General features: G+C 49.4%; 1 protein-coding gene across 2 annotated transcripts in view; it reads right to left on the reverse strand.

Moving 5' to 3' along the window:
• The window catches only part of SDK2 (sidekick cell adhesion molecule 2), a 310,850-nt gene that overhangs the window by 117,747 nt on the left and 178,646 nt on the right, over window positions 1-14,457 (reverse strand). For both annotated transcript variants that reach the window (XM_049861426.1, XM_049861425.1), the window contains exon 4: window positions 1,926-2,073. In XM_049861426.1, coding sequence (XP_049717383.1) covers window positions 1,926-2,073 — 148 coding nt within the window. The remainder of the gene's footprint in view (window positions 1-1,925; window positions 2,074-14,457) is intronic.

Raw genomic sequence — 14,457 nt, forward strand, 5'->3', positions numbered from 1 at the left:
AAAAACTCCAAAAACAATAATAGTAAAAAAACAAAACCAGTTGCCATCGAGTCAATTCTGATTCACGGCAACCCCATGTGTGTCAGAGTAGAACTGTGCTCCACAGGGCTTTCAGCAGCTGTGATCTTTCAGAAGCAGATGGTCAGGCCTTTCTTCCTAGCTGCCTCTGAGTGGACTAGAACATCCAACCTTTCAGTTAGCAGCTTAGCGTGTTAACCATTTGCACCACCCAGGGGCTCCATACTGGGCCTAGTTCTCCACAAATGCAATCACTTTTTATCCTGTTTTTTCATCCTTTATGCCTTTGTGCTTATCACCCCATACTTTTCACATAAGATAGAATTTAAGGATCCTGACTCAGAGCAGGTGAGCCTGGAACCAGCCCCATCATTTACCAAACAAACAAAAAAAAAAACCAAACCCAGTGCTGTCGAGTCGATTCCGACTCATAGCGACCCTATAGGAAAGAGTAGAACTGCCCCAGAGTTTCCAAGGAGCGCCTGGCGGATTCGAACTGCTGACCCTTTGGTTAGCAGCCGTAGCACTAAACCACTACGCCACCAGGGTTTCCAGTCACTTATCTGCTGTATGCAATTTGGCAAAGTGGCTAAACTTTCGGGAGCTTCACTTTCCCATCTGTAAAACGGGCATAAAACAAGTCACCTCATAGGCCTGTTGTGAGGATCATTCATTTGATAACTATTTTTTGAGCATGTGCTCTGGGGACAGAAAAGAGAATGAGCTGAAAGGGAGTCTTCCCTGGTGGAGAGCACCGACCCCGGAGGAGAGGATGTCTGCGGTGTGCGCAGAGCAGTCCCGGGAGCATAGCAGACACTCAGTGACAGCCACGATTACCGCTATGGTGTTATTATTGTGTTAGTATTAGTATGCATCTCTTACTAGACTTAATGTTCCCCAGAGGCCAGGGCTGTCTGTCTAGTCCTCTGCTTTCTACAGAGACCAGGTATTGCCTCTATCCACAGGGCTATTCGGTCTACGGGGTGCCCTGAGTAGATCAGTAGAAAGGTGGCCTTTCTTATTTTCTGGGAGTGGGTGGGAGTTAGTCCTTGGGTGGGACAAATAGTTAACAAGCTGAGCTGCTAAAGGAAAAGTTGGAGGTTCGAGTCTACCCAGAGGCACCTTGGAGGAAAGGCCTGGCAATCTACTTCTGAAAAATCAGCCTATGGGACGAAGTTCTACTCGGACACACACGGGGTCGCCATAAGCTAGAGTTGGCTCCATGGCAACTGGTAGGTGAGGCTTGGAGCTAAGAAGTAGAAAGCTGGGGCCAGCTCCAGACCCTAAGGGGGTGGGGGCCGGAAGGCCGGCTCTATCCCGGAAGGAGACGCTTTGCTCTGAGCGATCTGTGGAGGTGTAAGGTGTTGGCTCCATCGTCCTGCCCACAAGCCAAGCTGCCACAGCCGCCACCAGGGGTGCACACAGAGGGTCCTTGTTAGCCCTGAAAGGGCTGTGTGTCTCCCTCACCCCAGGCTCTCCTGGACACACCTCCCCCTTTCAGCCAAAATATACACCAGGGGACACCCAGCCACACCCAGGCAACGGAAACACCCGGGACTCAGCCGTTCTCCTCCTCCGTCGTGAGGAGACGCCAGCACCCTCCAACACCCCCTGGCACTGCTGGCCTGAGTCCTGGGCCTGTAACCACGGTGACGGCGCCTTTGGATGTGGCTGTGTGGTTTTTGAAAGAGCTCTGGTAGGCAGAAGTGTTCTCCCGCGAGCAGACAATGCCCTGGGGTCCCCAGGAAGGAGACTGACATTTCCAGAAAGCCCCTCTCTTCCCTATAAACTGAACTTCCTGTCCTCCTGTGAGATCTGGCTACAGTCTGGAAAAGCTGAGCCCTTCTCAGCTCTTGGGGGGTCTCTCTTCCAAGGTGCAACAGCCCCGCCTCCCCAAGAGCACTCACATGCGGCTACTGGGTGGGATCTTGCGGCCATCTCGGAACCAGGTCACCTGCGGCTGGGGGAAGCTGGCGATGCGGGGGGCACGGATGACAGCGGCTTCTCCATGGGAAACGATCTGGCGCTTCTCGCCCTCCTCAAAGTTCCCCATGTCTGCAGGAGGGAGAGCGAGCAGGGATCAGGTGGCGGTCAGCCTCAGGCTCCTGCTTGGCGGTGGTGGCAAAGGCAGGAAAATGCAGGACAGACAGGGTGCTATGGGGGAGGGGAGCATTTGGAGCTGGGCTCACCAGGCTCAGAACACCCCATTGCCACCCTGTAACCCACCCCCAGGATGTGCCCGGAGCTGGGCTCACCACACTCAGGGCATCTCATTCCCCCATCACTTATCCGCTAACCCATCACAAGGATGTGCCCAGCTTTGTGCTTCTGGCTTTTTAAAAAAAAATTTATTTATTGTGCTTTAGGTGAAAGTTTACAAATCAATTGAGTCTCTCATACAAAAAGCCATGCACGTCCCGCCGTGCACTGCCAGTGCTTTTGGCTTAAAAAAAAAAAAAATTATTTTATTTATTGTTTGTTGTTGAAAACATACCAGCAGAACATACACCCATTCAACAATTTCTACATGTACAATTCAGTGACATCAATTCCATTCTTCAAGTTGTGCAGCCATCCTCTCCCTCTTTTTCTGAATTGTTCCTTCCCCATTAACATACACTCACTGCCCCCTAAGGCTCCTGTGCTTTTATATCCATTGATTCATGGAAAAACCACGAAAGGTTGGTGGTTATATTGCAACTGAAAACAACTGCTCACATGAGCTTAGAGAAGCTAATTAACTTGCCCAAGGTCACACAGGTAGCAGAAGGAGCAGAGGCAGGATTTGAACGCAGACTGCAGACTCTGGAGTCAGATGGAGCTTTTCCTCCTTCCCGGTCCTAGAGTACCGCAGGTTTAGGCCAGATTTCCATGCCCTTGGGAGGAGGGAAGGAGGTACACACAGAAGGGGGTGTGGTCTCAGGACCCAAGATACAGTGACATTCATAAATGGTGTGGAGACAGGAGATGGTTTCCCCTATGCCTCGGGCGGGGAGTGTGTGAGGTTGTGCATATGTGTGAACATAAACACCATATTGCTCTTTTTAAAACAGGCCTACCCACTTGGCAGATAACGAGGGGAAACAGTTATCCAGGCGCTGATGTTCTGTCAGACAGGGGGGGAAGCAGAGAACAGAACAGGCACAGGTGGGAAACTTCTGGAGCCCGCCTGCCCACTGGGATCAAGAAACGCCTGATTCCCATAGCAGTGGCTTGAGATGGGGTGTAGGAAAGGGGTGTTCGTGCTGACCACCACGTCTCTTGAAAATGAATGCACATCTTTGTACTCAAGAGGTCCTGGGAGGCACGGGTGGTTAACACACTCGGCTGCTAACCAAACGGCTGGAGGTTTGGGTCTACCTAGAGAGGAGCCTCGAAAGAAAGGCCTGGTGATCCACTTCCGAAAAATCAGCCATTGAAAACCCTGCAGAGTACAGTTCTACTCTGACACACGTGGGGTTGCCATGAATCAGAATCGACTCAATGGCAACTGGTTTTTGCTACTCAAAGTGTGGTCTGTGGACCGTATCATGGGCACCCACCAGGTGCTGGTTAGAAATGCAGAATCTCAGGCTGCAGCCCAGATCTGCTAAATCAGAACCTGCATTGTAACAAGACCCCCAGGAAGTGTGTTCATAGTCAAGTGTGAGAAGCACTGTGTGTCCTCAAACTTAGCTGTGTGTCAGAACCACCCACGGAGTGAAAAAATGCTGATGCTGGGGCCCCATCCCCAAAGCCTCTGACTTCATTGGCATGGGTGGGGATGGGCCTTCACAATTCCTATAGCGGTGACTTTTCAGACCCCTGACTTACAGGCCTTAACTTTCTTCCATTCCCTCCTTGTTATGGGCTGAACTGTGTCCTGATCCCTGGTCCCCATGAACGTGACCTTGTTTGGAAATAGTGTCTTTGAAGATGTTATCAGTTAAGGTGAGTCTCTGGGAGTGAGTGGGACCTAGACATCAGGTTTTTTAAAGCTGCATAAGTACTTCCAGGAGTCCCTCAGTGGCACAAACAGTTAAGCGCTTGATTACTAGCTGAAAGGTTGGCGGTTCGAACTCACCCAGAGGCACCTTGGAAGACAGCCCTGGCAATCTGCTTCTGAAAGGTACCGCCTTGAAAACCCTGTGGGGCAGTTCGACCCTGCACACTTGGGGTCTCCATGAGTTTGAACTGACTAGATGGCAACTAACAACAACAGGTGGTTTCGATGTGAGCCAACGTTGAGAACTGCTATCTTGGCTGAAACCAGTGGTTCTTAGACTTCGGTGGGTCTCAGAATCACCTGCGGACAGGGTAAACACACAAAGGGGCTCCCACCTTTCTTTGTCCCAAGGAAAAGACCTGCCTCTGAGTTCTTGATTCACTCTCCCGAGGAATCTGCTATACCCTGAAGTTCGAGGACCACTGGGCCACACTCCTTTTCCAAGTCCTGGATTTGATTCTCTTTTTAGCCACACTGCGCCTTTGGTGGGCTCACCTAACCTGGAAATTCTGACCACCATCTCTCTGCGAACAACTCTCACAACTCCTGCTCTGGCTCCTCCTGAGCGCCAGGACCCTGTTTCCAACAGTCTGCTGAGTATTTCCGCCAGGAGAGCTCTTACTCACCTCCTCGCCAAGCCCTCCTTCTTGCTTTCTTCCTTCTGTTAACGGAGCTTCCTGCCCCCAACTTGTTCCAATGACCTAGGCTCACACCCTGGAGTCTTAAGAGTCTGTAGCTGTGTGGTACTTCCCTTCCCTGTCCCCCACAAAGCCCTTCGGCTCTTCCTCTGGAATACCAATCTCATTTCCCGAGGCCCCTCTGTTCCCCCAGAGGACCAACAAATCAGCCCCATTGCCCAGGCTACACTGACTCCCTCCTTGGTCACCTACATCTGGATCCATCTTGCACGCTGATCCTGCTTCATTTTTCTGATCACGTCTCTGTCTTGCTCAGACCTTTTGGTATCTCCTCATTGCTTCAGGAAAGCCTAAACTCCCTTGCTTGGATTCAGGGACCTCCTTAACCTGACCCAAATCTACTTTTCTGTCTTTATGCCCACACCCATCTTGCTTTACCTCCTACCACCTTGGATCACTTACACCTCACTTCCCACCTCAGGGAAGTGCCTGGCCCCTCCCTGGAATGCAACCAGAACAAGCTATGATTCACCAACATGCCACGATTCAACAGCATCCTGGAGGCATCTAGGCAGTTAAGTGCCTCAAAAAAGAAAACCTGCTATTGGCATCCTTGCTCTACATTTGGTAGGTAGTATGTGTAACAGTGGAAACCCTGGTGGCGTAGTGGTTAAGTGCTAAGGCTGCTAACCAAGAGGTCAGCAGTTCAAGTCCGCCAGGCGCTCCTTGGAAACTCTACGGGGCAGTTCTACTCTGTCCTATAGGGTCGCTATGAGTCGGAATCGACTCGATGGCACTGGGTTTTTGGTTTTATGTGTAATATTTAGTGGCTTTCAAATCTCGGTTCTCTTATTTACTAGCTATAATGGGGCACAACTCGTTACCTTGTTGACCCTTCATTTCCTCTTCTATAAAATGGATTTAAGAATAGAACCTTCCTCATGAGGTTTTAGTGAGGATTACGTAAGATCATGTGTGTATGGCAGGCGGTATCTTTCCAAAGATGGTGGCATCAATATTTATCTCCCATCCCACATGTTCTTCTTACATTGTGGTATACACTGCTCCCACTGAGAGGTGGGGTTTATATCCCTTCCCCTTCAATCTGGGGGACGTGTAACTAATCCACCAATAGAACATGCTGGAAGTGGTGTTATGTGACTTTAGAGGCCAGATCATCCAAAAGGTATAGCTTCCATTTGCCTCTCTCTTGGGACACTTGCCCTTGGAATCCAGCCATCCTGTTGTGAGGAAGCCCAATCTAGCCCATGCAGACATGGAAAAGGACAACACAGAGAGGAACTGAGGTCCCTGCCAACAGCCAGCATCAACACTAGACATGTGAATGAACACATGAGAGCCCTGAACCTTCAAGTCTTCCAGCTGAGGTCTCAGTCATTGTAAAGCAGAAACCAGGCTGTCGCCACTGTGCCTTGACTGCCTGTCTGGATTACTGACTCACAGAATCTGTGAGCGTAATAAATGATTGTATCACACCATTAAGTTTTGGGGTAATTTGTTATACAGCCATAGAAACTTAAAGAGTATATAAAAGTGCTATAAAAACCGTAGCTAATATTTGCAGTACTACTCTATCGGAATTCTAAACATTTTTCACAGTTTAGTTTAAACAACACCTCCTCAGCAAAGATGACCCCAAGCCATACAAACAGAATTAAAGAACAAAGACTTGTGAAACACCTACCCTAGGCCAGGTTTCTTTCTAGGTACACGTCACACGCATAATTTCATTGACTCCTTACAATAATGTGACAAGCATAATTTTAATAAGTAAATATTTACTAGCTGTTTATTAGTTTCTATTATTTGGCTTTGTCTGTAAAAACCACATCAGTAAATCACACTGGTTTCAGTTCTTAGAATAATTTTCTTTTTAAAAAAACCTTTCACGTGCTCAGAAGATATATTTAAACAATTTCAAGCAATTTCATGGTAACAGTGCTTCCTTTTCCTCTCTTGTATTATTAGCTCCATTTCTTCGGTGAGGAAATTAAGGCTCATAGAGATAAAGTGGTTTATCCAACGGTAAGCAGTTAGGCTGGGCAGGGCCAGCCTTCAAACCTGGCTTGCCCTTTGCATTTCTTCTTTGCTTCTTTCATGATGAGTCTCTCTCCTGCATTAAGATTCTTCATGTATGTTCTTTATCTCTTTCTACTAGATTGTAAGCTTCTAAAGGCAGGATATTCATGAGCAAATCCATACAAGACACCTGGTTCTCTGTAAATTCACCCAATGCCATCATTCAACAGCTCTTGTTTAAGTGCCTACTGAGGGTGGGGACAGGCTCTTTGCTAAGAACTGAAGAAAGACCTGGTCCCTGCCCTGGAGGAGCTTGTAGTCTGGTCATTGAGACAGGTACAAGCAAACCAACCCACACACAAACATTCAATGACATACTATGACAATTGTTTGGAAGAAAGGAACTGGCTTCTTTCTATGACAGGTGGCAGCAGGGGAACCTACTTTAGATTGGGAGGTGGGGTGAAGCTTCTTGTAAGCTGAGAAGTAAATAATGAGTAGGTGTTAGATAGCTATGTGTACGGGGGTGGGGGGAGGGAGAGAGCGTGTTCTGGTCCAGAAGAAAGACAGTGTGTGAAGGCCAGGATGTGGAATGAGGGACTGGTTAGAGGAAATAAAACAAAACCAGTAGATAGAGTCATGGGTTTGTTCAGTGGATGGATACATGGATGGATTGAGAGATAAAGGGTTTGATGAGTGGAGTGATTGATGGATTTTTGGATGGTTGGATAGATAGATGCTTGGATGGATGGTTGATATATGAATGGATGGTGGATGGAGGGATGGACTGATGGAGAAGTGGAAGAACAGATGGTTAGATGAGTGTATGTATATATGTATATGGAAACCCTGGTGGTGTAGTGGTTAAGAGTTTGGCTGTTAACCAAAAGGTCAGCAGTTCGAGTCCACCAGGTACTCCCTGGAAACCCTATGGGGCAGTTCCACTCTGTCCTGTTGGGTCACTATGACTGCATGTATGTATATATGTTATGTATGTAGGGATAGAGGGATGGTGGGGTGGAGGATGGATGGATGGATTGACAGGGGTATGTATGTATATATTTATATATATATGCATATGAATGTTTGGATACTTTGGGCATATTATCAGGAGGGGTCAGTCCCTGGAGAAAAACATCACGCTTGGTAGAGGGCCAGAGAAAAAGAGGAAGACCCTCAACAAGATGGATTGACACAGTGGCTGCAACAATGGGCTCAAGCATAACAATGATTGTGAGGATGGCTCAGGACTGGGCAGTGTTTCCTTCTGTTGTACACATATGGGCTGCAACCGACTTAATGGTACCTAACAACAACAACAACAATAACATGTATGTACGTATGTATGTGTATACGGATAGATGGATGGATGAAGGGCACAGCTGGCCTTGGTCCTGGTTTTGCAGCTGACGTTCCTCCACCTTTCCATCCTACAACCTCCCCACCTACCTCTGGCTCTCAAGCCCCCGATCCCTCCCATTCTCTCCACTCCACTTCGTCAAAGGGCTTTCTGGTTTTGCTCAGAGAGCCCTCGCCTCTGTTCACTGGGGTCCAGGGCACAGCCATGGGGACATTAAACTGCAGCGGTGAGACAGAGCTCATTCAGCCAGACCCATGGAAAGGGGGGCCAAAGGAGGACAGCGGCTGGGATCCAGAATCCCCAGGAAAGCTCATTCACACTCAGGAAGAAACAGCAGGCTTACTGCACTTACTCCCAGAGGCCTATGCTTGTTAATACGCCACGGTATACCCTGCAGCGCTGATCAAACTTTCCCAGCAAATCCCCCCAAGAGCAAAGAAGTGTGGGCCTGGGGGCACAGCTGGATGTGGCCTCAAAATGACTCTTACGTCTTTGTTATATCTTAAAAGGCCTCCTAAAGTATACATTCCGCTTCAGAATATGCTCCTTGGTTTTATTTATTTGTAAAACATTTTTATCATGAAACACGTCATACATACAAAAGAATGAATATAATTATATGTATAGTATAAAAAAGGTGAATAAGACAAACACTCCGGTACCCACAGTCCAGCTTAAGGAATAGAACACTGACAAAATAACGGCCCCCTCTTCCTGGTGCTTCTCTCCAGTCACATGCCCTCCCTGTCCAGAGGTAATTGCTATCCCCAGTGCCGTGACCATCATGTCATTGCTGTTCTTTTGTGCTTCATCACATAGAGATGCATCCTTAAACAATTTATGATTTATTTAGTTTGTTCCGAACCCTGTGTGCCTGGGATTATCAGGGCCATGGTGTTTCAGTGGTAGAATTCTCACCTTCCATGAGGGAGACTGGGGTTTGATTCCTGGCCAATGTAACTCGCGCACAGCCACCACCCATTTGACAGTGCAGACTTGCCTGTTGCTATCATGCTGAACAGGTGTCAGCAGCTTCCGGACTAAGACTGACTAGGAACAAAGGCCTGGCGATCTACTTCCCAAAATCAGCCACTGCAAGCCCTGTGGATCACAATGGTCCCATCCAAAACCCATCATGGGAATGGTGAAGGGCTGGGCAGTGTTTTGTTCTTTTGTGAATGGGATTGCCATGAGTCAGGGGCCAACTCAGCAGTTTACAACATATGTAGTATGTATTATGTATCTATAAACCCAACCCAGTGCCGTCGAGTCGATTCCAACTCATAATGTATCTATATTACGTTAAATATTACATAATAGATTCACTTTATTTTTCTTCATGGGTCTTATATATTATGTATCATATCATATGGAAACCATGGGCCATATTAGATACTGTGCATTTGTCTATTATATAAAACCCATTGCCATCAAGTTGATTTCAGCTCATAGTGACCCTACAGGACAGAGTGGAACTGCCCCATAGGGTTTCCAAGGATCGGCTGGTGGATTTGAACTGCCGACCTTTTGGTTAGCAGCCGAGCTCATAACAACTGGGCCACCAGGGCTCCATATATTATATGTTACGTGTTATACATTATATTCACTTTATAACTTGTGTTTCCCCCACTACTCTCCTTGAGGACTGTGGTATCTTTGTTTTGTCCCCATTCGTGTCCTCACTGTCTAAAACAGTGCCCGGCCTGTAATGGATATACTGCGATTATTGTTCAATGAATGAATTAAATGTTCAGGTCAACCCGGCTCTCCAGAGAGACACGATAATGTTATCCTGCACGGCACATGGTCCCCAAATAATCTACATTCAGCGCTCACACCTCAGACTGGGGATGCAGGAAAAGGGGCTTACTGGTGGCATTTCAGGCCTCTGCCACGTGACAACAGCTTGCTCACCTGCAGTGTTGTGTGGGGGCTGCAGAGCTGCCTGGTGGAAGCGGAAGCAGGCCAGACTCCCAGAATGGAGTGTGTGGAATGTGGGCAGATTTGGGGCTGGGGTTGGGGCTTCCGCATCTGAGCCAACTGGGTGAGGGCGGGGGTGGGAGGCGGCGTCGGCCCAGGTGAGGCGACACAGAGGTGCCCACAGGATCTAGACGGCTCCCAGCCCTCCCGGCCATTCATCCCACCTGCCTCCTGTCAGAAATTTATGGTAACTTAAAAAAAAAAAAAAAAAAAGAAGAGATTCTGGGTGGGGGGAAGACAGGAAGGGGGCTGGGAAGGGGAGAGATGTTTTATTGACTTCCCTTAATTGCTGTAATTAAAAACATGTAAAGAATCTTTTTTTAACGACTGCCATTACCATTAGTTGTTAGTACAGCTGCCTTATTAATTTCTCTTTAGAACCCGATTCACAGTCTGTTTGGGAAGTGAGTCTGGGGGTCACGACCCAGGGGTGGGGCTGCCTGACCCGGTCTCAGAAAAGGGCTCCAAAGGGCAGCAGCCATCCAGGGATCCAGGGAACCAGGTGCTTGGAGCCCCACCATCAAACCTGCCCACCCTGGGGGGCAGCCACAACCAAGGAGGGAGAGGGAGGGATTTGGGAGAAGTGGGCTGTACTGTCTCAGAACTGTGTGCGCGTGTGTGCCTGTAAGACCGACAGGTTAGCAGATGCAGGAGGTTTGTAGGGCGTAAGCCTGGGAGAGCTGCAGGGTGGGGACCCCAGGGTGAGATGAGTGTGGGTCGAGTGTACAAACTTTAAGGGGTCACACTCACTCTCGGGGTGGTGCAAGCACAAGGCCAGAGCCTGAGACAGTGGCACGTCCTTCATCTATGCACCCGGGTGGGCCCCTGCCCCAGAGGACAGAGGGGGGCACCTGCTCAGGTGGACAAATGAGGACAGTTGTGAATGTCCATTCTAGGACGCCTTCCCTAGTTAGCCTCCTGAGAAGGAAGCCTACCACTCCCAAACGTCCCTGTAGGCTGGGTGAGGTTTGGGTGCACTGATTCACCTTCCTCAGGCAGTCGGACAAGGGAGGTACTAATATTTGCATTCTCTTTACACAAGAGGCACAGAGAAATGAGATAACGCGTCCAAGGGCACACTGCCAGCAAGAGGTGATGGGAACTGAGGTTCATGGCTGGATTCACGGCTACACCTTATTGGAGTCATGGCAGCGAGGGCAAAGGAAGATGGTAGAAATGCTGGCTGCAGAGCCTTGGGGATGTCCTCTAACCTCTCAGAGCCTCGGTTTTCCCACCTGGAGGTTCAGCTTGCAGGACCTGGGGGATGTCCTCTAACCTCTCAGAACCTTGGTTTCCCCACTTGGACGTGCAGCTCACAGGACCTCTCAGAGTCCTTCCTTCAGAACTGTCCTGGGAATCCATTGGGGAGGGTCACTGACACAATTGCCCTCGAGGATGGAATGTTCTGGAGGCTGCACTGTGTCTACTTAGCACAGGGGACCTGCTCCTGTTGAGGTGCGATTGTTTTGAGTTGTTTTGGGTGTGTGTTCAGCCTTTCAAGGAAGATGGGGGCGCTATTCTTCCTTTGTCTGCACCCCCTCCGCTCCCCAGGTGCCCAGCCCAGGGCTTGCATCGGGGGCAGGGTTGGCTCTGAGCTTCTTTGGGAGACGGCACCTCTCCTTCTCCTGCCTCAGAAAGCAGCTTTAACCTTATTAAATAAACATCAGCGCTGAGGTGGATTTTTGAGACCACCTTCACTTACAGATGAGGAAACGGAGGCCCAGAGAGGGGAAGAGGCCTGTCCAGAGTCTTCAACTAGTCAGTACCTCAGTCTAGGCTAAAATCCATGTTTTCTGACCCCTCCCAGCCCCACGGCATGGGGGTTTTCTAAGGCACCAGGTCATGACCTGCACACAAAGGAACCCAGCGCTCTCTGTAGGCATTTTTCTCTGCTTGCCTGCTGACAGCAGAGAAAAGTGGATTACCATCTACTCTGTGTGTTGGTGTGGGATAGCATTTATCCTAGTGGGGACACGAACCTATCTGTAAGGCCATCTGGAAGTAGAATATTACAATATGGGGTGTCCCTCTGATCAATTCGAACCCTGACCCCAGCAGGTAATCACTACCCTCCTCCCCGCATCATCCCATTTTCATTTTTCTCTTCTTGCCCTCAAGCAGCAGCGTGGTAAAGGGCCCAATTTGGAATCCCACAGTCATGAGTCCAAATCCTGCCCGATACCCCTTCGCTGTGTGACTTTGGCATGCTACAGAATCTCGCCAAGCCTTGGTTTCCTCATCTGTAACGTGAGGATAGGGGGTCCTGCTTATAGGCTCTGATGAGGCCCACGGGGCATGGGCATGCACTATTTGGTACCCTGACATGCAGGAGTGAGTGCTGCCCTGGTTGAAAATGGTTTTGCCGGGTCTCACCTTTACCTGCGCCCAGAATCCCTGGAAGGTAGGTAGGGAAGGGGGCTGGACAATGGATTCTTCAGGTCCCGCAGTGAGAGAGAGGGTATCGGGATGAGAGGAATTTGCCAAGCAAATGAGACCAGGGTCGTGGCTTCCAGGCCAGGGAGGACTGTTCTCTCCTTCATCCCTTCTTGCCACCAGGGCCAGGTGAGGCTCTGGGAAATGTTCATTAGCCTGTCAGGATCAGCTTGCTTCTCGATGGCCAGATGGGAGTTTTTAGGGCTTCCCTAACTCCCTGGCTGTAGGACCCAAAAGGCTTCAAATAGAGGTTTCTGCTTTGTAACATTATGGAAGGAGGAGCTTCAAAACTTGCAAAGCCGCACGTGGGCGGCATCAGAGGCCGGTTCTCTGTGTGGGCAGGGGGTGCGGCAGCTGGTGGTCTGGAAGGGGTTTGCCTGGTACTCCCCAACTCCATGCATCCTTCAGCCCCTCAAGGCATCCCTTGGCCTTTTCCGGGGACCTGTAACCACATTTGCACAGCTTATCAATAAGCATCACGTGTAACGTTGTGGGGACTCCATGACAAAGGTGGCTATGACTGTGTCCAGGGGGCTTCTGGAGCCCAGGGTGCCCCGTGCAGGCTTCTGGCAGTTTGGGTTTAAGAGGCAGGGGAGCAGGGTGGGGATCCCACTGTGTGTGGTGGCACAGGGGTGGCTGGGGATGTAGGATAGCGCAGGGGGTGAGCGGACGGTGCCTGGCTCACTTGCTCTGCATTCGGTCGGGACAGCAGTTGCCCAAGGCCACTCCATTCTCTGGTCTGTCCCATATAGAATGTGAGAAAAATGTAGAACAAAACTCAAATTCTTAAAAAAGCCTAGACTAACTGGACCAGTTGAGACCAGAGGATTCCCTGAGACTATTGCCCTGAGACTCTCTTTAAATCTTGAACGGAAATTATCCCCTGAGATCACCTTTCAGTGAAAGAGCGCAGTGGCACACAAGATAAAGGTTATTACCCAGAAGAATGGTGCTTCACTAAAAAACCATCCGCATGGGACCAAAAGGTCAACAATTTCTCTAAAGCGAAAGTGAGAAGATAATGGGGCAGGGAAACTAGAGTACTGGAAATGGAACACCCAGAACACAATTAAAGAGAATGCTGACCCATTGTGAAAAAGGTAACTAATGCCACTGAACAACTTGTGTGGAAATTGTCAAACGGAACCTAACTTGCGGTGTAAACTTTCACCAAAAACTCAATAAATATTATATGTAATTTTTCATCAATGACTCCCACGGATTGGGGGTGTACCCCGTGCTGGCATTGGCTGTAAGTTGGCACCTCTTACCTCAATAGATGCTCCTGGCAAGCTGAGGAGGTAGGTAGTCTTTGACACATTGGACAGATGGGAATCTGACCTGGGGTGAGCTGACCACTGCCTTCCCCCAGCCCTGCGGGACTCCACACTGGCTAAACGCAGCTCCATGGGGTCCTGTCGGCACTGACAGCCGCCTGACATCTGTCACTTTAATTCAGGGCTTTTCCGCTCTTTGGAGTAAGGGTGAGCTGCCTTCAGCGCTGATTCATGAGGTCAATCCGTCCTCCACTTTTGATTATGCTTGTTTTCCGTAATTATTATAAACACTCTCTGCCTCACTTGAGATTTTCTTTTAGCTCTTTCTCCCCCACTTGTCTCTAAGTAGCCAGCTCCCTCATGGACTTTGGAAGAGAGGGGTCCTTTGTTTTTAAATTTGAGGGCTCACTAAGGCTTTCCACACTCTCACGCACCACAATACAATCTTAGACCCCCCCCTACAAGGATCCAAGAATGGGACTGCTCATAATTAGACCCAGTTTCTGGTACACAGCAGGTGTTTTAGGATGGGGGGCAGGTAGGGGATATGTGAGTCATGGTAGGTGTTGACTGGTGTCTGGGGCCCCGTGCCTGAGACGCCCTTGGGGTCTCTGAAGCTGTCCACTCCTTCCTCCATCTGAGGAACCCTGCTGGGTTGGGGAGAAGGCTGCTAGCCCCAGTGACTCAGTAAGGGCTCACCACTTTACCTCTGTTCAACCCTGCCCT

The sequence above is a fragment of the Elephas maximus genome, chromosome 19 (genome assembly GCF_024166365.1).
Source record: "Elephas maximus indicus isolate mEleMax1 chromosome 19, mEleMax1 primary haplotype, whole genome shotgun sequence".
Classification (NCBI taxonomy): Eukaryota; Metazoa; Chordata; class Mammalia; order Proboscidea; family Elephantidae; genus Elephas; species Elephas maximus.